The 26832-nt window shown below is 39.2% G+C and overlaps 2 protein-coding genes across 9 annotated transcripts in view; both read left to right on the top strand.

Moving 5' to 3' along the window:
• Positions 1–6017, top strand: part of trim36 (tripartite motif containing 36) — a 94377-nt gene extending 88360 nt beyond the window's left edge. For 2 of the 3 annotated variants that reach the window (XM_057831307.1, XM_057831306.1), the window contains one exon: positions 740–6016. In XM_057831307.1, coding sequence (XP_057687290.1) covers positions 740–1097 — 358 coding nt within the window. In that variant the 3' untranslated portion in view covers positions 1098–6016. Of the gene's footprint in view, positions 1–739 lie in introns of all 3 variants that reach the window. The other variant, XM_057831305.1, reaches the window with a different exon arrangement.
• Positions 6018–9493: 3476 nt separating this feature from the next.
• ccser1 (coiled-coil serine-rich protein 1) overlaps positions 9494–26832 on the top strand; it is a 378554-nt gene continuing 361215 nt past the window's right edge. For 3 of the 6 annotated variants that reach the window (XR_009062832.1, XM_057832959.1, XM_057832961.1), the window contains exon 1: positions 26321–26402. Coding sequence is in view for 4 of the 6 variants with exons in the window: in XM_057832959.1 (XP_057688942.1) it covers positions 26395–26402 (8 nt within the window). In the remaining 2 variants the exon portion in view is untranslated. Of the gene's footprint in view, positions 9695–26320; positions 26403–26832 lie in introns of those variants that run through there. The other 3 variants (XM_057832962.1, XM_057832963.1, XM_057832960.1) reach the window with 2 other exon arrangements.

Below are 26832 nucleotides of genomic sequence, written 5' to 3'. Positions count from 1 at the left end.
GGTGCAAAACGAGTAGAGTGAATTTTGGCAGCCTTGGGAGCCTTCCTTCAATCTGCTATAACCTTGCAATCCTTCTCCCTATGATTGGAAGTATCATGGGAAGCAATGTGGGGAAGCAAGGTGGCAATTGATCTTTGTCTTAACACCTGAAGTTATTTCCCAAAGCAGAGAAGATATATCCATTGGTAGCACGACGCACAGTCATGGTTTTACTTCCCATCATGGTTCCACTTCCCATGATGCATTGGGCCATGGCTGCAGTATCATTTACTGAAAGCTCAACAAATACACTAGATGGCAATATTTAGTCACAATAGACAAAGTCACAAGTCTTTCTATCCGTGGATCCCTCTCACAGAAAGAATGTTAATAATGTAAATGCCATCTTGAGGATTTATTGTCATAATAAACTAATACAGTACTTATGTTGAATGTATATATTCGTCCGAGTTTTATTCATTTTTTTCTTAATGCATTGTCAAAATGTATATGATCGGGAAAAATTATCGGGAATGATTGGAATTGAATCGGGAGCAAAAAAAAAAAAAAAGCAATCGGATCGGGAAATATCGGGATCGGCAGATACTCAAACTAAAACGATCGGGATTGGATCGGGAGCAAAAAAAACATGATCGGAACAACCCTAATATCGTTCAGCTCTACCGGTTAGTCGCCTGGTGTGACATCCACATGAAGACAAAGGTAAACGAACTGAAAGTCTGAACTTTTTCCTGTCCAGATACGACCACGACAGCGGCCACGACAGCGGCAGCGAAGACGCATGCTACGACCTCTCCCAGCCCTTCACCCTCCTTACGGTGGGCATGGGCAAGCTCTTCATCCCAAAGTCGTCACCCTCGTCTTCAGCTGCCGCTTCAGGCGACCCGGGCAACCGGGCGCTGCCTATGCCGCAGCGCTTAGGCGTGTGCCTGGATTACGACGCCGGCCGCGTCTACTTCTATGACGCCGACAACATGCGCTGCCTCTACGAGAGGCAAGTGGACTGTTCGGGGACCATGTACCCAGCGTTCGGCCTAATGGGTGGAGGCAAAATCCAGCTGGAGGAGTTTGTCACTGCTAAGAAGCTCATCTTCTAAAAGGCGGTTGGCCCTATCCAAGATGTCTACTTGCACCTTTTGGGGGGATAACTGGCAGGGAGGTTTCTTAAATCAGTCAAACCTGCTGAGACAGCTCCCATCAGGGCCTTCAAATTGTGAATCCTGATCTGATATGGTATGCTCAACACAAATATGACATTTTAGAATGAATTTTGGCAGGTGTGTTTTAATAACAAGACACCTCTAGGCCGGTTGAGGCAGATTAGATTTAGCTTTCTGGTCCAAATTATGATACCTCTGCTTGTTATGATCAACACAAATAGGACGGTTTGGCATTTGAAATACTGTAAGCAGGTTTTTAATACATCAGTGGCCTCCAAGGCAGATTCAACCAGGGTCTTAATAGTAAAACCTGTGCTGCTTTATGATCAACACGTAAGACATGACATTGGGCCAGTAGATTTTTTTCCCCTCATCCTTCAAAAGAACTGTGAAACCAACTATAAAACTTGAGCTGGTATGTAAAGATTAACAAAAATGTGACACATTGACAAAGTGTGGCCAGCGGGTTTATTTTGACTAGAGTTTGCCATGCCCGTTAAGTTGGCTTAGATCAGGGTCCTCCATGTTTGTCATTTGTGATCAACATAACACGACAGGGTCTACATAGCGAGGCAATGAGATGCGTACCAAAGTCTCTATTTTGAATCCAAGTCAAATTTGACATCTTCTGATTTAACATGAAACGCGTAAGAGTCGAGAGCAGGGCTTTTGTGTAATGGTTATTTTATGTACAGTATATGTTTATTAGCTGGAATCCTGCTCTCGTTGTGTAATAACATGATTGGCCGTGTGGTGTCGTAGCTGAAATCTTTTTCATAGCGGACCTGATGGGAGAAAGCTTACGTAGCGAATCTTTTAGCACTAGCGCCTCTGTGCCTTTCGGTTCATTTTATTTTACGCAACCAAACCCTGACACAGTTGCACAATTGTTTTGGAACACTATCTGTATCACGCGCACTGGAGTTTGTTTTGATAATGCTTGTTCACTTGTTTTTATCACTGAAAAACACTACTTTTTGCACTTTTGTTTAAACGGCAAGTTTCATCACCACCTAGCACGTTCGTGTCCTTCACTTGGTCTCGACGTCAATTAGTTGAGCGTCAGAATGTGAACACTTCACACGTCGAACTTCGATTTACAGGTTCCACCTTCTTCAAATCTGGTGCACTCAAGCTGCCTTTGAAACACACCGTTGACTTAAGCGTCACGACCGTTTACACTATGAGGAAAAGGTAGTTTGGTAATTTGAGTGTTGGGTAGACACACGGACACTTTCATGGTTGGTTTTCATTTCAGGAGGGTGTTAGGGTACCACTGGTGCTTTGCATAAAAATATGACCTACCTCCTTTTTTGTCAAGTCTGGGGAAAAAGTTTTTTTGGTTACATTTGCAGAGACACCAGTTTAAGTCACTTTCAGTGTGTTCGCCTTCAACATGCCTTCTCTTTTAAAGTCAGGTTAGATTCTGTATATATGAGGTATTCACTGGAAATGGTCACTTGCATATCATGCTAGAGCAGGGTTGTTTTGTGTCCAAGTGTTGTAAATTTGTTTTGACCAGTGTAAATTCACCCCTTTATTTTAATGTTATTGGCAACTTTGTCTCCGGTTTTATTATTATTCACTATAAATACAATCAAACCCTTTACATTTTAACATGCCTGATTAAAACTTTTAATTTTTTAAAATTCAACGGAGGTTTCAAACTTGATCCCGAAAAACACCTCTATGCATTTAAAGGCAAAAAGGGCAGGTTTCATTGGGGGAATGTAACCAACAGCTGAATGTCCTTGTTTTATTTTTGGGATATTGAAAATTAAGCAGAATTCTCGACCAAAATTGCAGACAAGCTATCACAAAGCTAGGATGCTGCATGTCTCAATCACTTATATGTATCCTTCCTAACAAAGTGCAATAATATTTAGATTGAATAATTGCTAGCTTTGCTGAGACTGACACTAAATGCACTGTTATGAGCTAAGGTTGAGGTTCAGATGCGTCAATTAAAAATACTTTTTTCTTTTAAAAATATTTTCCTCTGAAATTGTTGAAGGTGGTGCATATATTTACTGTATGTGTGCTGTAAATGTGAGTACAATTATTTGCTGGACACTTGTCTGTATGTGTGAAAATTTCATCGAATAAACTTGTTTCTACAAAGAAAAAAAAAAAAGCCAACCATTGTTCTTAGCCGTTTAAAAGACCAAGTAAGTAGTGGGAATAGGAAGGTTTACAGAAGTTTTAAGTTTTATAGTTCATACATTGTTAATTAATGTTAGTATCATCTTGAATTAGTTTGAATGGTAAATGTATTTTTTAAAAAATGTCTAATTTCTATATAATTTAAAGCTGTAATGTGAAGTAATTTCATAATATGCCAAATAGGGTCACAATTAAAGTAATTAAACATTGTCCAACAAATAAAGCATGAAAAAATAATTTATATGTTGTATATTTGACAAAATAATCGCGTTTCCGAAGTTCGAGCCTGAAAGGGGATGAACCCGGAAGTGATCCGTCACACCGGGAACGCAATGGCACCTCCGTACATACGGCCGCCATACAAAGGCCTTCAAACAATGATTCAAACAGCGATATAAATGATAGATCAAGCGCAAGGGAGGAGATCCAAGTTTTTGAAGAGTTGGAGGAAGAGGAAGAGGTTGGAATTTTATGTTGGATCGTACATGTATTAGCCAGACGCTAATCAGGATGCAAACAATGTGCCCAGACTACCTGACATCGAATGGAGACAAGACCCATCGAGATTACAAGATTGGTAAAATATAGGCTGTTATTATTTTCATGATTTGAAGATGCAGGCATTTGCACATAATTGTATGTTTTTGTCTATCTGATGACATTGTTAAAAAAAAAAAAAAAAAAATCAGACTTCATGTTCATTTTGGCAGATCCCGCAGCTCTCGTGCATATAAAATAATAATATAAAAACGTTGGGGGGAAAGAAGGAGATGAGTCGTTGTTATATCTTGACCGAGTGACCCACACGACACCTTTATTTGCTTTTACAACTTTACTCAACGTCAAGTGACTCTAAACAACAACTTTTCTCTCTTTTAGTGAAGGAGTAAGGCACAAACAATAACACATCTAAATGACATGCGTACACTCTACTGGTGAACTCCCGTATTACAACTAAATATCCACTATATCACAGTCGCCGATGGATTTCTCCACTTTATTGTGGCAACAATAAGAAAACAAAGTGGCGTCTAATGGTGTGAGGAAATGTAGTTTTTTCACACAAGCGAACAGATTACAAAGCACCACATCAGTGTTGTCCCGAGACTACATTTCCCATGATTCACTGCGTGGCCTGCGCGCTCGCTGATTCGCTGCCAGACATTAAAAGCAACACTTGTCACCTGTCAGCGGCTCTCGCGAAGCGGCGAAACACAAACTAGAAGGCTATCAAGCGATCACCGTGAAAGAAACGGCGAACCGTACAAATGCAATGCTTGAAGCATGAAGGTGTAAATACATAATACAAATACAAATAAATGTGCAAAAACTGACCGGCGGTGTGTGTCTCTTACTGCAACGTGTCCGTGAATTACCGCGACGCCGACCCGCTTATGTGCACATCCACACCCCTTTCCCTATCGACAGTGGATTAACCCTTTCGGACAAGATCGTAGATGACGCACAATTTAAACATGCTTAACCTAGCGAACGCAACAACAACGATGATCGGGGATTGCCACGAGTTAACTTTCGGCTAACGTCGCTAGCTTATACTGTTCATTCCACAACAGTTGGCAGCTCTGCTTTGACAAAGTCATCAGTCATCTATCCAAAAATCACACTTTTTGGCAAATCCTTGATCATAAGCAGACCGGTTAAGGAAGCAGGCATCTTCGAAGTGTTTGCAGCAGAGAACACTACTCGATGATGGCATGAAATTCATTCGCTTCGTGCGAACGAAAGATATCCATTTACGTGCCCTGCTATCCTTTGGCCACTCATACAACTTTTCGTTTGAGTGAGAACAAAACATCGCCACACACTGCCGTGGCATCTTACCGAGAAGCAATGCAACAAACAATACTGTTCTATGGCGGACTTCCCTCGCACTTCCCGGTGTGACGTAATTTCCGAAGATTGCCGAAGAAAAGCATTTTCGTTGTCAAGGGCGTTGCTATGGGTTAAACCAGTACTTCTCAAATAGTGGGGCGGGCCCCCCCCAGGGGGGCACAGAGTGATGCTGGGGGTGGCGCATGTAACCTTGGAGAACATACTTTTTTGCCGTATTAGAATAAAGTGTAATTGCACATCCACTCAGTGGGTGGCAGTGCCGCTCTCATTTTTCAGCATGTGCGCAGTATTTTGGAACCAAACGAGCACACAGCAAAGAGCCCCAGAAATATGAAAAGCTAAGACAAGTAAATATTACAAAGCGTATGGAGCATTTGGGTTTGACTTTTAGTACAGAGGGAGACGAGGAAAGACCAATCTGTTTACTTTGTCTAAAAATGTTCGCAGCGGACAGCAGGAGTTTTTTTTTTTTTTCAGCGAAAACATGCCGAATATTGCCAACAATCCTCCCGCTTAGTCAGTGTTACATAAGTAAACCAGCGAGCTCTGTCAGCATCACATGAGGTGGCATACCTAGTTGCTCAGTGCAAAATAACCCCACACCATAGCAAAGGAGCTGATACTGCCTGTAGCAAAAATAAAAAACTGTTCCTCCGTCCAATGACACTGTGATTTTTGTTCTATTAATTTTTGTTTTTTCGGTCTAATTGTTTGGCATATTATCTGATGAGTTAATGTTGCTAATCAATTTGAGTTTATTATTATTTATTGATTTTAATGCATTTTAATTTTCAGTATCAAACGGTAAAAAAATGTATCTTGAGTGTATTTTTACGGTATGGACATGTTTTTTTTTTTTTTTTTAACACGTATTGTAAGTTGAATTTTTTCTTTTAATATTAAAAAGAAAATGTTATGCAGAAGTGTACTTATAATAATAAGAATTTTATATACAATTGATACTACAGTAAATTTATAATGGCGGCAGAGAGTTGGGGGGGGCACGGAACGTTTAGGTGTTCCTGTGGGGGGCATAACAGAAAATAATGGAGAAGCACTGGGTTAAACAAAGAATCTGGAAGGGTTGCGTTAAAAAAAATAATGAAAATATGCTTATAATTGTTTAGCCATTGATATTATTAAAAAACATGGTTGGCCAACCTTAGTTCACATTTTCCCTTTAAAGACATTAGACCCCAATCTCATTGATAAGCCGCTTGGTTGTTTTTCAGCGAAAACGTGCCGAATATTGCCAACAATCGTCCCGCTTGTCAGCGTGATATCAGTAAACCAGTGAGCACTGTTAGCATGCTCAGTGCAAAATAACCCCACATCATTGCAAACTGGCGGTGATACTGGGAGCAGCGAAAATAAAAACTGTCCTTCTAAAGACACTTTTTTTTTTCTTCTTCTTCTATTTAGTTTTGTTTTTTAGGTCAAATTTTTTTGGCATATTGTCCTCATGAGTGAATGTTTCTAATCAATTTGAATTTGTTATTATTTACTGATTTTATTTTTCAGTATCAAATGGTCAAAAATGTACCTTGAGTGTATTTTTACAATTTGGATGTGACTTTGTTTTTTTTTTTTTTTTTTGAATTAAGGCAAATTGCGCATTGTCTTTTCTGTTACAAACAAAACAATGTTAATAAAGTTCTACCTTATAAGTTGATCTGTTATTTTCTCTAATAGAAAAAAAAAGGATACAATGTGAGGCAGAGGTGTACTTATAATAGTAATATTATAGACAAATGATACTATTTACAGTGGCGGCAGAGTTTGGTGGGGCGCAAAACATTTACATCTTCCTTGGGGGGCGTAACAGAAAATAATTGAGAAGCACTGGTTTAAAGATAGACTCACGTCAGGATTTCGCCGATTTAGGAGTATTTTAGATAAAAAGTACTTAGGTTCGCTAGGAAGGTTCACTACAAAAGAGCCTTTCTGAGAAGTTTACTGTTCTAAAATGGCGGCTGTTTACTAACGCTACCGAGTCTGTCATTTCGCATGTAGTTCTATATGCATGAGATATCTAGGCGTAGATTGTAGGCTGTCGGCTACAGTCAGTAAATATTGGAGCCGCCTAGCATCGCGTTTGCTACAGCGTCACAACAAACACTCTTCCCTTTCTGTGTCTCTGACTTTTCTCTAACGCACATTGTCTCGTTGCCGAAACTTTATAGTAGACCGTCACAGTTAGGTAGTAGCACTCTGTAGTACGGGACGTCCAACTAACAGTGGTCAGGGCGAAAGTATGTGCTTTAGCGAAATCATCTTCGATGGCTTTGCGTGCCATTTAATAAATGTCGGGGATTACGTTGTTGGAGAAATATGTCCGCGAGGGAAGAATTTAACTCGTGTCAAGCGTTGCAAATAAATTAACGAAGCCCGCCATGTGTTTTCACTGGTGTCATCTCCGGGGTTGTCCTGCTCTGAGAAAGTGATATCTGTGGGTGATGCCGGCTGAGGTGCCGAAGTCATGTTATAAGTGTTGCCATTAGCATAGGGAACAAGTGCTGAGCAATGCTTGCAAATTGTCCCCCCCCCCCCCCCCCCCCAATATTGACAATATGACCGTTCTGCTCCACTGTCACCCCTGCTGATAATTATTTAAAAAGAAATAGTAGCATACATTAACAAAAATAAGTACAAATGACTTACATTATGCACAGTGAAATAGAAAATATTTTGAAGATAACACATGGATTTTTTTTTTATATTATGAGCCTATCATAAAATAAATAAGTAGCCTATATGTAAATGAATAAAAAGTCCAAAGTGCACATTAACTATATTGCCAAATGTATCACATTTAAGACGCGCATTTCTGGACCTCCCTGCAGTTAAAAAAAAAAAAAAAAAAAAGTTAAAAAACTTATTGTGTTTAATCTCACTTTAATTATTTATTATCATTATTTATTAGTTAACTATGAGAACTGCATGTAATAATGTATCACTTATGATACAACCCCTAGCAAAAACTATGGAATCACCAGTCTCGGACGAGCACTCACTCAGACATTTCATTATGTAGAACAAATAAAAAGCTTGGAAAAATAATGAATTACTTCAAAAGTGCAACTCTTTAGCATTCAGAAACACTAAAAGAAATTAATAAAAAACATTGTAGTGGTCAGTAAATGTTACTTTTATAGAGCAAGTGCAGGGAAATGTAGAATCCATTCTGAGGAAAAATCTATGGACTCATGAGAAACAAAGAAATAACAAAACATCTCTGGTATTTAGTTGCACCACCTCTTGCTTATATGACAGCTTGCAGTCTCTGAGGCATGGATTTGATGAGTGACAAACATGTTCATCAATTTGATGCCAACTCTCTTTGATTGCAGCTGCCAAGATCATGCTTGCAGGTCGGAGCCTTGCAGTGGACCTTTTTTTCTTCTTCTCAATTCTCACCACGCGTTTTCAATAGGGTTGAGATCTGGGCTATTTGCAGGCCATGACATTGACTGGATGAGTCTTTCTCCAAGGAACGCGTTAACAGTTTTAACTCTGTGGTATAATGCATTGTCATCTTGGAAAATGATTTCATTATCCCCAAACATATTTTCAATTGAAGGGATAAGCTTTCTAAAATTTCAATGTAAACTTGTGCATTTATTTGCCTGACATGCAGCCTCATATCATCAAGGACTATGGTTCTGCCATAGAGCCAACAAATATTTGTACTTTTCTTTGTATATTTAACCAATAAAACTTATGACCTTTAACATAAAGTGTAAATAGTTTTATTAAGATCCATCAACAAGCATGGGCATTTAGAATGGGGTCAACCATATTCGAACACCCTGTAAATGCTTAACAAACTGTTAACAAATATTTCACAAATCAACAATAAATCATTTATGAAGAGTTTACTAATGATCTATTAACTAGTAAAACGGATAGTTATTATAAAGTGTTCCCGTTTTTTTTTTTTTTTTTTTTGCATTCCTGGGTAGTTAAGAGATGATTAACAAAATGAAATGAAGAATTTTTTTTTTTTTTAAACAAAGTTTTAAATTAAACGCTGTTGGCTGAACCAATACACATAAAAGTATAAGTCAATAAAGATTTATTTTGCATTGATCATTAAGATGTCCCGTTCCCAGCAAAAAGTGTGCATGCATGTTATGCCATATCGTCCCTAACAATGTAAAGACCAAACCTACGCCCTTGCCCAAAAGTCAAACTCCGCCTATGCATTTATTTCATTTTTCATTTATCATTTATTATTATCCGTCTACCTGCACGAGGCTGACGAAGCGTCTCAGTGAGGGGGGGGGGGGGGGGCGTTGCCGAGTTGTGACGTCACATGCTGTCACCTCAACGCGGAAGACGACCGAAGACGCAGAAGGAAAGGAAATGATCCACTCCACGTCAGTGAGGCGGAACGAAGACGTTATCGGGAGCTGATCCCCCAACACTAGCGACTTCCCCTGGTTCATATAACCGCTTCGAGGCTCTCCACAGCCTCAATGAGCCGAGCCGGAGAGGCGCTGGGAATCCGCTGAAAGGTACGTTCGGTTAGCGGTCAGCTAGCTATAATGGCAGCCTTACCGGTTCCTGTCATTTCCACTCAAACACCTGTGACCTTTGTCGGCGAGAATGCCGGGATATCATCTCGTGGCTGTGACGCCTGTCGTCTTCGAACGCCTGCTGCGGTGCCATTAGCATGTTTTGTGTCATTTGAGCAGAATGCTGTGATTTGCTAATAGTTTAATGAAGTAGCGGCCCGTGTCGTAGTGCCAAGGCGGGAACCAAGGCTTGTTCAAGCGGACAGGTGCGCATGTATGCGGGCTGAGGGTGACGCCAGTGCCCCCTCATAGGGCCTCCTCCCCGGTTACTATTCACGATTACAGGTGACCCTTGCTATTAATGGGGGCAAAGGACAAAGATCTACAGTGAATGCAAATATTTCAGTATCAGTCTTGTAATACGATGACTTTCGTACGCGTATAAGTAGAAATGTGTTGGAAATGGGCATGTACTGGTATGAGAGTATGACTGTATGATAACCTTAAATCCAAGGGCGTAGGTTTGGTCTCAACATTGGTAGGCAGGGGCGGACTGGTAATCTGTGGGTTCTGGAGGATCACAGAACGGCCGGTGCACAGAACACCGGCGGCCGCCATTCATTATACGTCACTGTTTTTATCCCCCCTAGCCTCTAATTATCTACAGCTCGCATCCAATCCGACAGGTGGCAGCAATGCGCCTGGCTGTTCATCGCCAGTCTGATAGAAGAAGAAGAAGAAGCAAACTAGCGACGAGCGTTAACGCACAATATGGATGGTGGTGGCTAAAAAAAGAAAAGAGAAGGGTGGCGCGGAGAAGGTTAGGGAGAAAAAGAAATAAACTGGAGAGCGAAGCATTAAAATGTCATAAGTTGACAAATATTTTCGCAAGCAGCAGTCTGGCTGCAACGGCCACGTCGGGTAACAGCAGCCCAGACCCCGGCGATGGTGAGAGGGGGAGCGGGAGCCGCTCTGACTTGCAGCCGGTGCAAGGAGAGAGAAAAGAAGAGGGAGGGTGTAATGATAAGCTGGTGGAAGTTCCCCAGACAAGCGCAGGGCAAGTAAAAAGGGATCAAGAGGGTCACTTGCTCGGTATACTGGCAATTGTTATCCACTGGGTACCTACTTTTAAATGAAATAAATGACAATCAAAGGGTTAGTGCCAGCTAGTCCGTTTGCAATCGTGTCAAAATACAGTATGCTAGTCCTACTATCACTCTCCAAGGAAAAATATTTTGCAAACCTATGCCCTTGCTTAAGCCAAAATATCATGTTTTCACGTTATTGCAATTACAGCTCTAATATGTGTTACGTTGAGATTTCTGGGAATCCCCCCCCCCCCCCAAAACATTACCAAATTGGAACATAAGTATAATGTTAAGTTTTAAAAAAAAAGTGTGTATATATATATATATATGTATACAGGGGTGCACATAAGTGGTCCACATGCGCGCATGCGTTCTGGACGTAGACAAACGCGCTGGCCCTCAACGGCTTCCATAAGCTTTTGCGTACCGATGGCTGACCACCGTATTTGCGGCGGACACGAGAAAATCACATCTCAAAATGTTGAAGAGGCAGGCCCTACTGAGTAATTATTTCGTGTTCCCCCACCCCCGGCAAAAGACAGACGACAGAGACGTCACCGGAGCTACCGGGGGAAAAAAAGGACTTTTGCTGAAAAGTGGCTGCAGGAGGTACCATGGCTAGAAGTAAATGATGCTCGCACAGAAATGCGGTACAAAATGTGCCATGAGAATAACCAATGTCGCCGATAAGAGCAGCGCATTTTATGCAGGGTCAAAGAATTTCAGCCATCCAAACTTTGAAAAGCACGAAAAAAACAGAGCATGTGGCAATTAAGCAAACTATCGATGTCAGACAGGACCCCACTCGCCCTATGGACAAGTGGCGGAATAGGGCGGAATAAAGGTAATGAACAGCGATATGCACTGACAAATGTGTTTTTGCTCGCATTTTACAAAGCTAAACATGCACGTTCAGTGAGGTCTTATGAGGAGGACATTCCACTTTCAAAAAGGCTTGGAGTTAATGTGGGAGCCGCATAATGCCCTTTATTTTGAATTGGTGCTTTTTATTTCTTTACATTTCACTTCAAAGTAATGGCAATTTGTTGTGCCAGTTGATGTTAATCAAGCATTAATTGTTAATATAATTAAAGTTAATTGGCTCTAAGTAAAGCTTGTCATAAATGTATCGCATCAGGCGGGTCGGCTCTCAAGCTCAATGAGGACCAAGTCACATCTCCAGGTCCTCCTCTGAGAACCTGGGCAAAAAAATTATGTGCACCCCTGATTATACACTTTCTCAACACACAGTTGCCAGAGAGAAAAATACCACGTTTTACCACCGCTGGACACACTAAACACACTGGAGTTAACTCTTGCAACTGACCGGAAAGGTTCATGTCAGTGTTTACTAACCTTTAATTTTGTGTAAATGCGAAATCATATTGGTGCTGTTGCCTTCTCGGCAGCCATCCTCCGCAAACATGTTTTACATGTCGGTTGGCCCTCCTCCTCTAAGCCGCGGCCATCTGTAACTTTTCTCTAGCCGAATTATTCCCATACCAGCAGTTTCGTTTTCTTCAACAGGGGAAAAAGTTCAGGTGTTTCACCTCCTCTATCCATCATGTAGCACAGCTGACTCACTGACACTGAGCAACAACCGGTTGGGAGGTTTGAGACTCGCAGCTGTAAGCGAGGGATTTCTCCATGCATTTTTGTGACATGAAAACTAGCCTTAGGGACGGTATGACGGAAAATTTTTGCGATTTTGAAACCTTGACATTTTCATACCATGGTATACCTTGAAACTGGTAATCAGCCCATGCCTAGTGGAAAATGCATGTATGCTTATGACATGTCATTAGGTGTCATCCGGCAAATTTTGTCACTACATTTATGTTCAGCACGGCTTTTACATTCATTCAAAAGATGAGAGAATTTGCTGGATGACACTAAATGACATCTGTCCTAAGCATTCATTAATACTCATGGCAGTGTCATGTCATAATTATGAAGGTCTTATGACAGTCTTATTACTGATTCAATGCCATTGATGATGATAAATGTCCAATCCATATGAACTTGGAGGGCTCGCTTATGTTAAAGTATCACATCCATTGACGGCAATAGACATCCAATCCATTTTGACTGTTAGGGTTTGCAACGAATGATCGCTGTCAGTTCTTCCCATTTCAAATGGATTGAATGTCCGTCGCCATCATAACTACAGCACGTAAGTATGTTAACTAAACAGAAAAATACAGTTCAAATAATGAAATATAAATGAAATCAAATAGTTTAACCACTATTTTATAGTTCCAAATTTTAAGTACGTACTGTACATCAGATATCCAAAAATGATTATTTTAATTTTACTCAGTAAATTGACTTTTATAAATGATTGGAGTATTTCTACCTTAACTTTTATTTAAGGCACATGTTTGAAATTGCGGGGGGGAAAAAAGTTCCCAGTACCAACGGGGCTCATTTTATGATATTTTTATTTCCTATTTACTGTAGGCCTTGAAAAAGCAGACATTAGACCTATCTAGATAGACTGACTGATATTATTATCTGTCAGAAGCGTAGTCAGAAGTTTGAAATTGTGATATGATTACATTTTAAATTACACCAAACAAACTCTTGATGTACCCTCAGCTCATTCGCTGCTGTCGATGGCGATAGACATCATACAATTGGAAGTTCTTGCAATTAATGAGTGAACTCATTTGCTCCCATTAATTGTGATAAGATGTCCAATCCATTTTACTATAATTGTCAGCGTCTTATCACAGTCAGTAGTTACCAACGATTTAATGACTTGAGGAATAAATGTATTTTTTTGTTTATTTTTTTTAGATGAACTCTCTCAAAAGTAGAAAAGTTTACACAGTCCACACATTATCACTCAGTACTTACAAACGCTGACACGAACTTGTGGAAAATGTAATCAAAAATCCTAATGAAACAACTATCACGCCAATAAGAATGACAACCACACGACAACAACAACAAAACCGGAAGAACACAACATTACCTTAACCATCAACTAAGTCATCCACAAGAATCCTGTCTCCAAATAATAGTCGCACTCTTAATATACTGAACTATTGTTGCAAAATATATGAATAAAATTAATTCATTTAACTTTTAAGAATATTTTCCTGAAAATGTTAGTGAAACTCAAAGACTAAGGCTAAATAAATATGCTATTATAACAAGCCTTGTGTGAAGGTGTTTCCTGTTTGGATAGGAAGTTCTGTGCAAACTCACAGGTCATCATTGTTTTTCATTGTATATAGTTGCTTCTTTAATTCAATAGCTGCCATTGACGGCACTAGATGTCCAATCCATTTTGACTGGGAGAGATTTGCAGTCTCAATACATTGGGTGTTTAGTGTCGTTAATGGCATTGAAACATGAAAATTTGCAGTCAGTCCTCACAGTTTCAACGAAATGAACGTCTGCCGTGTCAATAGCAGGCAAAGAATTAACATGAACGATATTATTAATATTATTTTTAATATATACAGTGCCTTGCAAAAGTATTCGGCCCCCTTGAACCTTGCAACCTTTCGCCACATTTCAGGCTTCAAACATAAAGATATAAAATTTTAATTTTTTGTCAAGAATCAACAACAAGTGGGACACAATCGTGAAGTGGAACAACATTTATTGGATAATTTAAACTTTTTTAACAAATAAAAAACTGAAAAGTGGGGCGTGCAATATTATTCGGCCCCCTTGCGTTAATACTTTGTAGCGCCACCTTTTGCTCCAATTACAGCTGCAAGTCGCTTGGGGTATGTTTCTATCAGTTTTGCACATCGAGAGACTGACATTCTTGCCCATTCTTCCTTGCAAAACCGCTCGAGCTCAGTGAGGTTGGATGCAGAGTGTTTGTGAACAGCAGTCTTCGGCTCTTTCCACAGATTCTCGATTGGATTCAGGTCTGGACTTTGACTTGGCCATTCTAACACCTGGATACGTTTATTTTTGAACCATTCCATTGTAGATTTGGCTTTATGTTTTGGATCATTGTCCTGTTGGAAGATAAATCTCCGTTCCAGTCTCAGGCCTTGTGCAGATACCAACAGGTTTTCTTCCAGAATGTTCCTGTATTTGGCTGCATCCATCTTCCCGTCAATTTTAACCATCTTCCCTGTCCCTGCTGAAGAAAAGCAGGCCCAAACCATGATGCTGCCACCACCATGTTTGACAGTGGGGATGGTGTGTTCAGGGTGATGAGCTGTGTTGCTTTTACGCCAAACATATCATTTTGCATTGTGGCCAAAAAGTTCAATTTTGTTTTCATCTGACCAGAGCACCTTCTTCCACATGTTTGGTGTGTCTCCCAGGTGGCTTGTGGCAAACTTTAAACAAGACTTTTTATGGATATCTTTGAGAAATGGCTTTCTTCTTGCCACTCTTCCATAAAGGCCAGATTTGTGCAGTGTACGACTGATTGTTGTCCTATGGACTGACTCTCCCACCTCAGCTGTAGATCTCTGCAGTTCATCCAGAGTGATCATGGGCCTCTTGGCTGCATCTCTGATCAGTTTTCTCCTTGTTTGAGAAGAAAGTTTGGAAGGACGGCCGGGTCTTGGTAGATTTGCAGTGGTCTGATGCTCCTTCCATTTCAATATGATGGCTTGCACAGTGCTCCTTGAGATGTTTAAAGCTTGGGAAATCTTTTTGTATCCAAATCCGGCTTTAAACTTCTCCACAACAGTATCTCGGACCTGCCTGGTGTGTTCCTTGGTTTTCATAATGCTCTCTGCACTTTAAACAGAACCCTGAGACTATCACTGAGCAGGTGCATTTATACGGAGACTTGATTACACACAGGTGGATTCTATTTATCATCATCGGTCATTTAGGACAACATTGGATCATTCAGAGATCCTCACTGAACTTCTGGAGTGAGTTTGCTGCACTGAAAGTAAAGGGGCCGAATAATATTGCACGCCCCACTTTTCAGTTTTTTATTTGTTAAAAAAGTTTAAATTATCCATTAAATGTTGTTCCACTTCACGATTGTGTCCCACTTGTTGTTGATTCTTGACAAAAAAATTAAATTTCATATCTTTATGTTTGAAGCCTGAAATGTGGCGAAAGGTTGCAAGATTCAAGGGGGCCGAATACTTTTGCAAGGCACTGTATAACTCAGCAGCATTTCTGTAGAGTATGAAGCATGTTTTCCTCAGCGTTTGGTCAACAACATTTTCTAAAGTGCTCTCTCACTCTTTGCCATTCAGATACCACAAAGAGTATGGGCCTGTGGCAGCCTACAGGGCAGAGTTGACCACATGAATGTCTTTTAGATTGAAAGCAGCCTTTGGAAATATACCACAACAGTCTTAACAATAGGCTTAACATGGTGGTTGGAGCTGTAATTCTGCATCATCCTGATATTTTAAATGATCACGTGACTATGTCGGACTTGGGAGAGTGTTTGGACAGAAAAGAAGACAGTACAGTACATAAGCAGTACAAAGTTGTTCCATTTTTTAATTGTGAACTATGTCTGCTGTGATTATTTTTTTTAAAAGATCAATTTTTGCAGTACACCAATGACCTTATCACCCTCCTGGTCCAACATGCAGAAAATTTACAAGATGGAATTTTTTTTTTTATCCAGTATTTTTGGTCCGATATCTTAACAACATGATTTAAAACTATGTTTCAATAACTTGAAATGTATTTCAAATGTGAAAAATGGTCAACCTCCAAATAATGTTATTCTATGCTACAGTTAATTCTTCTAAAACCTCTAAAACAGGGGTAAGGATCCTTTTTGGCTGAGAGAGCCGTGAACACCACATTTTTTAAATGTAATTCCGTGACAGCCATACAATATGTTTAAAACTAAAAATACAAGTAATGTGTGCATTTTATGTAATTTTGACACTTTTAAAGTACAAGCGTTTTGGTCAGTCTCTGAATTCTTTTTAATAACATTGTTATGCTGTTGCTAATCAATGATGAGTATTTCTTACCATTTATGCGACTTGTGGTGCTGCATGGTTTTGCTGATGATTTTGCTTCATGCAGGCGCTGAGAAACTTAGGATGCGTCTCTTTTCATGTTCACGAAGCGCCACGAATCCTGTTTTTCTCCACCATGCACGGAGCACAATCGGTACACACCGAAACAAGTTTATCCATCGGTAGATTTTTTCTTTAGCGAACTAACTGAAGGACTTCATTAAATCCTCCCCTCTTGTTGTCCCTTTCATGGTCAAAACCTTGCAATCATGCTGAATTGGGATAAATAGAGGAAGTCGGACATCCGGGCATTTAATGACGTCACCAGCCACAACAAAGCGTCGCTATATTGACAATGGGGCAAAAGACGAGTCACCAGCAGTTGCTCTGTCGTGCATTGTAATGCAAACGTGTTTAACTTTCATTTTATTTGCGGTCTTTTTTTCCGTCGGAATGACTAAAAGTTGCTGTGTTGCGGGTTGTCACACAAGGAAGAGTTCGGAGCCGCATTTGAAGGTCTTCAATCTTCCACGTGAGAAGAAAAGGAGAAACAAATGGCTGAGAGCAATTAATCAAGGAAAAGTAAAAGAAGACTGTTTCGTGGACTATTTTTGCCTGTGGGAACCTAAATCTAAGCACATTTACGTTTGCAGCTGACATTTTATTACTGGTGAGTAAACTTTAATTTTTGCCCCAATTAGCTGCTAGGATTCAATAGACTAGGCAGCGGTTATTATTACCGTAACCGGCAACTCGCAAAGCGTTATTTTTCTTTTGCCATGAACTGCTCTGATTAGTCAATCGGTATATTATTGGCCTGGTGGGAATTGGTTATTTTGCCGTGACGTGCTCACGGCTAAATAACGCTTGGAGGCAAATTACCGGTTACGGCAGAAATAATCACTTCGTATATACTACCAATTTTCTCAGTTACACACAGTACATATTCTACGTAAATGATAAAGGTCAACTTACTGGGTGACTTTATGAGGTAGTTGTAGATGTTTCCTAACTCCACTGCAGGCCATTCCTTTGTTTATCCAGCTATCAGCTGCGACTTTGTATCGGCAGCTTTGTAAGCCAATAAACGCAAATTTTAAATTGCATCGCCTCCTCGCGTCTGTCGGTACTGACTCGTGATAATAGCCACGTTTAAGATGTTTTCAGGAATAAAGACGCAAAACACACCTGAAATATATTAATTTAAAACTTTTGTCTATGGAATGTTTAGCTGTGCGTTCCCCCTTCACAAAATGGCGACGCGTTGCTAAGCGAGGTGACGTCATCGTGACATCACGCCGACTTCCTCCATTGCTTACGTCTGTTGACTCATCCAACGCGAAAGAAAAAAACGGTGCCGCATTTATGTCCTTTACTTGCGTTGCCTCAATTTGATTTGACATATGACAAGTCGTCAAAAACTCTCCACAAAGACAAATTCATCCGTCAGTTCTGACTGAAAAGTACGATACTCCTCGTCTTTTTTTCTTTTTCCCATCTTCTCAAAAGGGTTTCTGAAATTAGCTGACAAAAGCGGAAAACAAAACTAAAAACGGTAGATTACTTCACGCACATGCGCACATCGGCCGCTATTTTCGACAGCAAAATACGGAGACCCCACTTTAACAGTGTCTCTGCCTTATCTGCGTTGCCATTGCGATTGATAGATAAATAAAAATATAGATAGACACAACTACATTTATGTTCGCCACTTTCCCACAAAAATTACTGTGAACCGGCTTTCCAATCGCCGGTTGTAGTATATGGACTACGTGTCCCATGATCACCCTGGGCTCACGCAGCCAATAGCATGGGACTTGGGGGGGGGGGGGGGGGGGAATCTAACATTGCTCGAGTGTTGTCGGAGCATTAAAAAAGTTAACATTCGCCGCAAATGTCACGTCTGCTCATTATTGCACAACACCAGCATATGACTGGAGACTGTCGCCGTTTCGCGCAAAACGCAAAGGAGTGTAACCGAACTTTTTTTTTTTTTTTTTTGAAAATAAAGATTTGTCTGCAAGCCAGATGCAGCCGTCAAAAGAGCCAGATCTGGCTCGCGAGCCATAGGTTCCCGAACCCTGCTCTAAAAGACTTTGAAGTTATGGTATTGCTCGGCCTACAGTTTGCTGTTCCCTCCATGTAGTCTCAAATGGTTTTACTTGTTGTTTTGTGGAGGTAATCACTTAAGGCTGCAACAACAAATCGATTAAAATCGATTAATAAATTAGTTGCCAACAAATCTGATAATCGATTTTTGCCGGCATCTATGAATTTAATTTATTAATGTGAGGCTGCGCGTGTGCGTGCTAGTGATTAGAGCTAGAGAGAGAGAGAGCTCACTGCAACACTCAGGTTAGATTGCTGAATTAATAATACTGTATTACGAAGTGTCGAGAGTTATATTGTCCTTTGTGTTGTTAGATCTAGTGTGCCTTTGTCAGAGGTGAGTAAATGAAGCCAATTTTATTTTTTGTTGATGAGGCGTTGTTACTTAGCACGGAACGCTAAGCTATTCAGCGATTATGCTAATTAGTAACTTAAAGCGGAAGTTCAGGATTTTTGACATGAGGCTTAATCTTCGAGTTAGCAGGGGTTTAGTTAGTTGTTGGAGTCGATTTCAACAAATTCCGTTTCGTTTGAAAGTTATTTGTTAGTATCAGGGCTACGGAGCGGCTAAGCTAGCGCGAGTCAATGGCACCATTATAGCATGCCAATAAAAAAAATCCATACAGATCTACGAAGAGGTCCAACATAGTCAAATAATTTCAAAACAAATCCGCATTAAGTGTCCGTTTGTATTGTTTTGGAGAAGCATATTAGCACTTGAGTTATTGTTAGATAGTAAAGCTGTCTCATTTGTTTTTATACATGAACCACACACATAAACACATTCGTATAACAGCTTAGTCTCCACAATAACTCCCATTCAAGTTGTAAATTGTCATACAAGAGAGTGTGCCTTGAAATTGAATTTGAATTGTATTTATGAACAACTGTTTGATATAGAAAAATGGATTCTTTACAGCCTGCCTTCTCCTTAATCGATTTTGTTATTTAGTTTGTTTAAAGACATTGAATGAGTCATTGACAAAATTTCTATCAGCGCTTTGCCCACAAGAAAAAAAATGCCAATCAGCAGCACCTTTTGTATTTGAATAAACAGGACTTTTGTTTGATTTGTGTAATTCTTTTTATATTTTATACTCGGAACCTTAATTAAAAACTTAACAAGTTTTATGTACTTAACACAGAACAGTTGTAGACGACAGTTAAGTCAGGAAACTGATAATATTTTTGAAGGAAATAGTCATTTATTTTGTGTTCATTGTTACTTATAACATGCCTAAAACAAGTTAAAGTTAAATTGTGAAGGTAATTATAAAAAGTGACATTTATCCGATTAATCGTCCAATTGATTGATTGTAAAAATAATCGTGAGTTGCAGCTCTGTAATCACTTGTGTCAGATACAGTAGACGCCATGAGATATTCATCCCATCTTCAAGGAGATATCGTGAAATGCCTTTTATAAAAGATAGATCCATCCATTGTCTCTAAACCCTCTCCCCCTCACACAACTAAAACAGCAGTAATCTACTGTATGCTAAATCTGCCTCATGCAGTGTAATTTATTGACCGTGCGTATTTGTGTAAGTAAGGGGAAATGACTTAAAGCTAATCTGTTAACATATGGTGTCATTAGGAACATGGTAAGGTGCTCCCCTGAAGTTCTCCTGCTATTAATTTAAAAAAAACCAGCATGCCAAACACAAAAAAAAAAGACTTTTGTTGTTTATCTTGTAATCAGAATGACTGATTTAAAGTTAGAATGTCTGCCTCGCAGTCTGGAGATCTGGGTTGGACTCTGTCTAAGGTTTTTCTCCGGGTACTCCTCCCACATTCCAGTTGCTGATAGGTTCATAGGCGTGGATACTTGTTTGTCTATATGCCCTGCCATTAGTTGGAAACCGGTCCAGGGTGTACAACACCTGTCGCCCAACATCACTTGGGATAGACTCCAGTTCACCTGTAACCTTATCGAGGAAATGAAATTGGATGGATTGTTTCTTGGATTACATTAGAAGTGTGACAAAATATCGAAATGCTGATATATCGTGATACTTTGTATCCCAAAAGGTTATCTATATCCTCCTGCCAAGAATCAAGATATCGTCAAAATCTTCCACCATAATAGTGTCTCGGTTAACTCTAAGGCTGCACTGACGTTGCTCGACGCCCAGTTCATTTAGACTGGGAACTAGTGATGTTGCCGATCGATCGGGTCCGATCACGTCATTTTCAAAGTATCGGAATTGGCAAAAAAATATCGGACATGCCTTTTTTAATATATATATATATATATATATATATATATTTTTAAATTAAATCATTTTCTAATTTTTTTTAACGTTACAGACAAAATGTCTTACACTCATCCAGAGTCTTTAGTTTTGGCTTAAAGTGGGGCTGTCAAACTTATCGCGTCAACGGCGGTAATAACATTAAAATATTTAACGCAATTAACGCATGCGCTGCACTACCCCCTCACGCATTGACGCGTTCAATCTATAAAGGCACCGTATTACGTATAAATAGACCTAAAAGGCAACGTAAAATGAGTAGAGAGAATTTCAGCAGCCTTTGAAGCCTTTTTTTTAATTGGCTAAAGCCTTACAATCCCTCTCTCAACGATCAGAAATATTGTGGGAAGCAATGTGGGGAAGAAAGGTTGTAGTTGATCTTTTTCTTAACACTCTGTTATATTTCCCAACGCTGAGAAGATATATCAATTGGTACCATTACGCACAGTCATGGTTGCACTTCCCATCATGCATTTAGGCAGAAGTTAAATGGCTGAATTATCATTTACTGAAAGCTCATAAAAATCCACTAGATGGCAATATTTAGTCACAGTATACAAAGTCACATTTGTCCTTTAAGAATTACAAGTCTTTCTATCCGTGGATCCCTCTCACAGAAAGAATGTTAATAATGTAAATGCCATCTTGAGAGTTTATTGTCATAATAAACAAATACAGTACTTATGTACTGTATGTTGAATGTATATATTTGTCTGAGTTTTATTCATTTTTTTCTTAATGCATTGCCAAAATGTATATGATCGGGAAAAATTATCGGGAATGATTGGAATTGAATCGGGAGCAAAAAAAAAAAGCTATCGGATCGGGAAATATCGGGATCGGCAGATACTAAAACGATCGGGATCGGATCGGAGCAAAAAAACATGATCGGAACAACCCTACTGGGAACGTTTGTTCATTCCAAACCAGAGCATTTACAGTCATTCTGTCCGATTTTCAGGGCATTTATAGGTCACTTGCTGCTCATTTTAGAGCATTTACAGGTCATTTTTTGTTAGGTTTGAGTCACTGCCTATTTATTTGGGTGATTCCCAGGTCACTTCCTGTTCTGTAACTCAAAATAAACTGTTAAAGACCCATAAAATATCCCAAAATCAACAGGTAAATCACCTTAAATGGCCCAAAAATACCTCATTGCCTGGCATTGGCTGCCACTACCGGCCATAGACATTCTATCAGTTTGAAGTGGGAGGGATGGGAGCGAATGAACAAAAGTTAATCCGCTGCCACCCTCCCAGTTCAAATGGATTGGACGTCTACTAGTGATAAACTGGTAATAAAAATAAACTACTAATAAGAAATGTAAATAGCATCAACATAAAGCTTCAAAGTCTGCAGTATATGGCAGCTCTTGCTCATTTCATTTCAAATCCATTGTGAGGTTGTTAAAAGGTAACAGAATTGATTTCCCAACATTTATGGATCTGACTGTACAAAAAAATGATGTCTTCTGCAATTTTAATAAAAATGCACATTTCACTACCTATAACCTTTAAAGGTTAACATAAATTGACCTAATATAAACTTCTAGATCCCTATATCAAACTTTTAAACGTTTCAGTGCCATTTGAGTTTTGTTTTTCCTGGTTCCGCTACAAATGGTATTTCATTATTAGCAAAGAAATACTATAAATTAGGGATGTCTTGATTGTATATTTTTGAACCTGAGTCCAAGTCAACTGCTTTTGAGAATCTGCCGTTACCGAGTGCCTCTCTGATACCGAAAAAAAAAAGTTTTTATTTGAACAAAAGTTCCAAACATGTTACAGTACTGTATTTTTAACAGTACTTCCTCTTCTGCTGTTTCTAGGAGTGTTGCAGAGTATAAAACATATATATTTTTGTATCTTTTGGCAACGCTATTATATTCCTGGATTATTTTGTTACTTTTCAGTGCTTAAAAAGTAAAAAAAAAAAAAAATATATAAATTAGGCCTGAATTGGATTGAAAAAATTTTACATTGCGATATACTGTATATTGTCAAGGCTCCACACTTTTTGTCTTGGTTGCACTTAACTTTCTTCTTCAGGTGCACCAACACAAAATGTAGACGCACAGAACTGTGAGGTGGACGTGCTAACCACTGTCCCGCCATGCCGCCTTCATAAAGTGAATTATTTTTCAAAAAGAATAACGTAGAAAAATGCTTGTCTTTATTAAATCCTTCATTGAGTGAGTCCACTCAAATTCACTCACGCTGCGGGGAACTGCCTCTCACTTGAATTAGTTGCCACAGACTGATGTGTAACAAACTAAACGATGATTGACACATTTGCGCCTTTGATCGCAGAGCTACCGAGCCTTCTCTTGCAAGACCAAAGCTACGAACTTGTCAATCATCGTTGACTTTAAGTACTAAACACAAAAACAAAAAAAAGCTTTTTAAGATTAATCGCACTGCTTAGCTAGCAGGAGGGAGGTGAGGGGCTGTAAGAGCATGAAGCAGAAAAACAAATATATTTTTTAAATTAAAAACCTGATTCTTTTCACTCTATTCCGATCAGCTGAACAATGGCATGATCGGCCCGATTTCCGATCACATGATCGGATCGGGACATCCCTACAATGAAGGAATAGTTAAATAATACTGTAATAAGTCCAGTGCAGCTAATGATTTAATTTTAACATGATAATCAGATGCATGTCTTTTGGCGACAATACAATCTGTGCACTAGGCATGTGCTAGTATGATATTCTGACTGTATGATAACCTTAAGCAAAAATATCACGGTATTGCACTTAAAGCTCTAAAATGTGTGACTTTTAGGTATCTGGGTTAAAAAAAACAATTTTTTTTTTTTTCCCATTGAACAGGATTTTAATTTTTTTTAAACATATTAGCAAATTGTTCACTAAACTTTAATTTTGTATAAATGCGAAATCATATTGGAGGTATTGCCTCCTCTGCAACTCCCCTCCGCAAATATGTTTTACATGTCGGTTGGCCCTCCGCCTCTAAGCCTCGGCCGTCTGTAACTTTTCTGTAGCCGAAGTATTCCCATAACAGCGATTTAATTTTCTTCGATGGGGGGAAAAAAGTTCAGGTGTTCACCTCCTCCGGCCATCTTGTTGCACAACTGACTCACTGACACTGAGTAATTTATTCATACATTTTTGTGACATAAAAAAAGCTAATACCTTAGGGACGGTATGATGGAAAATGTTTGCGGTTTTGGAAAACTTCATGTTTTCATACCACGGTATACAGTAATCCCTCGCTACTTTGCGCGTCAAACTTCGCGCCCTCAGTTTATCGCGGATTTTTTTCCAACTAAAATAAATAAAAAAATACAGATGAGCTGTCCCGAGCTGATAGCATAGTCTCACGCTCGCTCCCTCCCTCCTCTTTGTTTGTCAGAGTGAACTGGAGTGGCCTATTTAAGAAACGATAATTGACAGACAGTTAAGCTTTGATCTTTCCCGAGACTCGACCGTCAAAGGGCTGCATGCGTCAATCATCATTTACCTTGTTAAACAGTTGCTGTGGCAACTCATTGTGTGTAAGTGAGCAGCTGGAATGGTCATGAGTGGACACGAAGCATTTAATAAAGACAAGCATTTTTTAAAATTACTTTTTTTAAATGGATTGTGTGTCTACTTTTATTCTTTTTTTTAAAAATAATTCCATGGGACAGTAACATGTTTAAAACTTATTATAATTACTACATTTAAAGTGCTTAAAAACCATTTATTAACAAACACCGTATTGGCCTGAATATAAGACGGTGTTTTTTGCACTGAAATAAGACTGAAAAAGTGGGGGTCATCTTATATTCGCGGTCTAGACATTATACCCATTCACGACGCGAGATGGCGCCAGATATCATTGAAGTGAATGTTGAACTTGAGGAGTAATGTTCTGTCATGACAGATCTCAGCTACTCTCAAATTTAACCAGTTTGCATTATTTTATTGCAATGTTTTCCTTATTCAGATTTGTTTCAAGACTACAGTTACAGTTAGACCTCACTTTGATGGTTATTGCAGTTATTGCAATTTTGTTGTTTTATTACAATAGATTGGTTTATTTACATTTAAAAAACCAGAAGCCATTCACTTACGAATGTGATTGCACTTTAGTTTACATATTTAAAGGTTCAGATATTAAGATTTGAATGGGGCAAAATAACATGCTTTTTCTCTCAAATATATAGTTATAATCATTTTTTTCAGATGTACTGTAATTATTTTCTGTATAAAAATTAATTTGGTATTCTAAAAGTCTTTTTTTCAAACTTGAGTCTTGAAAAAGCGGGGGTCGCCTTATAATCAGGGCCGTCTTATATTCAGGCCAATACACTATCCATAAATTAAAAAAAAAAAAAAAAATATATATATATATACTCAAGGGGAAAAGGTAAAAAAAAAAACATATTAAAAAAATCTTATATGTGTCTCTTTCCGATGATAGATCTGAATAAATTTATTGAACAAAAAAAAAAAAAAACTTGGCAGTGGGTTCTTGTCCCCATTAACTGCGAAAAATCGCTGTACCTTGAAACCAGTAATCGGCACATGTCTAATGTACACTTACAATTTATAGTCCAGTTCGTCTTATATATGAACAAATCTAGTTTTCTTGTCAAATTTGGTGGATGTGGTTTGTAGTCTCGTGCGCCTCATGATCAGAAAAGTATGGTCATCTTGTTTTAGTTTACTAATTTAGTCATGCATATACACTGCTGCTTGATTCGAGCACAATAAAAGTAATTGCTGGGCATTTTCTCTGATCTATCAATGAATAAAAGTGTAATGCTGCCATCATGCTGTCATCATTAGCCAGCAGTTCTACCAGTGCTCTCAATCTGTCTGTAATCTGTGATTAATCAGGTAGAGGATATTTCTTGTCTCAAGGTGCTAGGTCAGAGTGCATTGTCCAGGTCACAATCACAATACACCCTCATATTTGGACTTCCCTGACCACTATGGTAACCCCTCCACTGATTTACTGGCAACTAGTCTAGGATGAGTTTTGCTTTGTCCTCAAAGACAGATGGGACTGACTCACCTTGTTCCTTAATGAGAAAAGGCGGCCAAATCCTTTTGGTGGTCAATATGACTTGACATTTTAATGACCTTTAATGTTTGCCAAGCGTGGCCCTTGAAGTGGGTTAATATGAATCTAATAAATGACTCGTTGGTAGCTTGATCAAATTTGCTTCTGGAGGAGGTGACGCACTCACCGAGGTACCTCAGGGCAGGGAGTTAAAGTAAGCTTATTACAGCCAGGTCAAAACCAAAACACTTGAGTCATTCGCTTGCGACTTTGGGAGTTCTCGGCTGATGAAGCGAGACAAATAATGAAAATGTAAGTATATGAACTTGTAGCTGTGCATCTAGCAGTGATTTGTAAACCTACTGTCTATCTTCTTTTTATGGAGCTTCTTTAGCAGTTGTTAGCTAAAAATTCATGTGGAATGGAAGCATGCTTCGAGTAAATGTTTGCTGCAATGTTTTGTCTGTTAATGGGTTTACTGCGAAAACCACATGGCTGCGTCTCGGAGCATGTGGTTGATCTGGTGGTGGGATAAAAACAAAGTCCATTCTGAATGATTAGCCACATGTTAGGCCTGATTTTTGTCTATCATTCAAAGCTTATCATTTTAAACTTGCCTTACAACATTCTACTGAGAAACAAAGGTCTTGTATATGTATATATGGAAGTGGCAATGCACATGCAGCAATCTCAGTTGTGTCACTTGAACCATAGGCTGCAGTGTAAATCCAGGTTTACATTT

The sequence above is a fragment of the Corythoichthys intestinalis genome, chromosome 3, assembly GCF_030265065.1.
Source record: "Corythoichthys intestinalis isolate RoL2023-P3 chromosome 3, ASM3026506v1, whole genome shotgun sequence".
NCBI lineage: Eukaryota > Metazoa > Chordata > Actinopteri > Syngnathiformes > Syngnathidae > Corythoichthys > Corythoichthys intestinalis.
The sequence above is the reverse complement of the archived record's forward strand: the minus strand, read 5'-3'. Positions and strand labels throughout refer to the sequence as shown.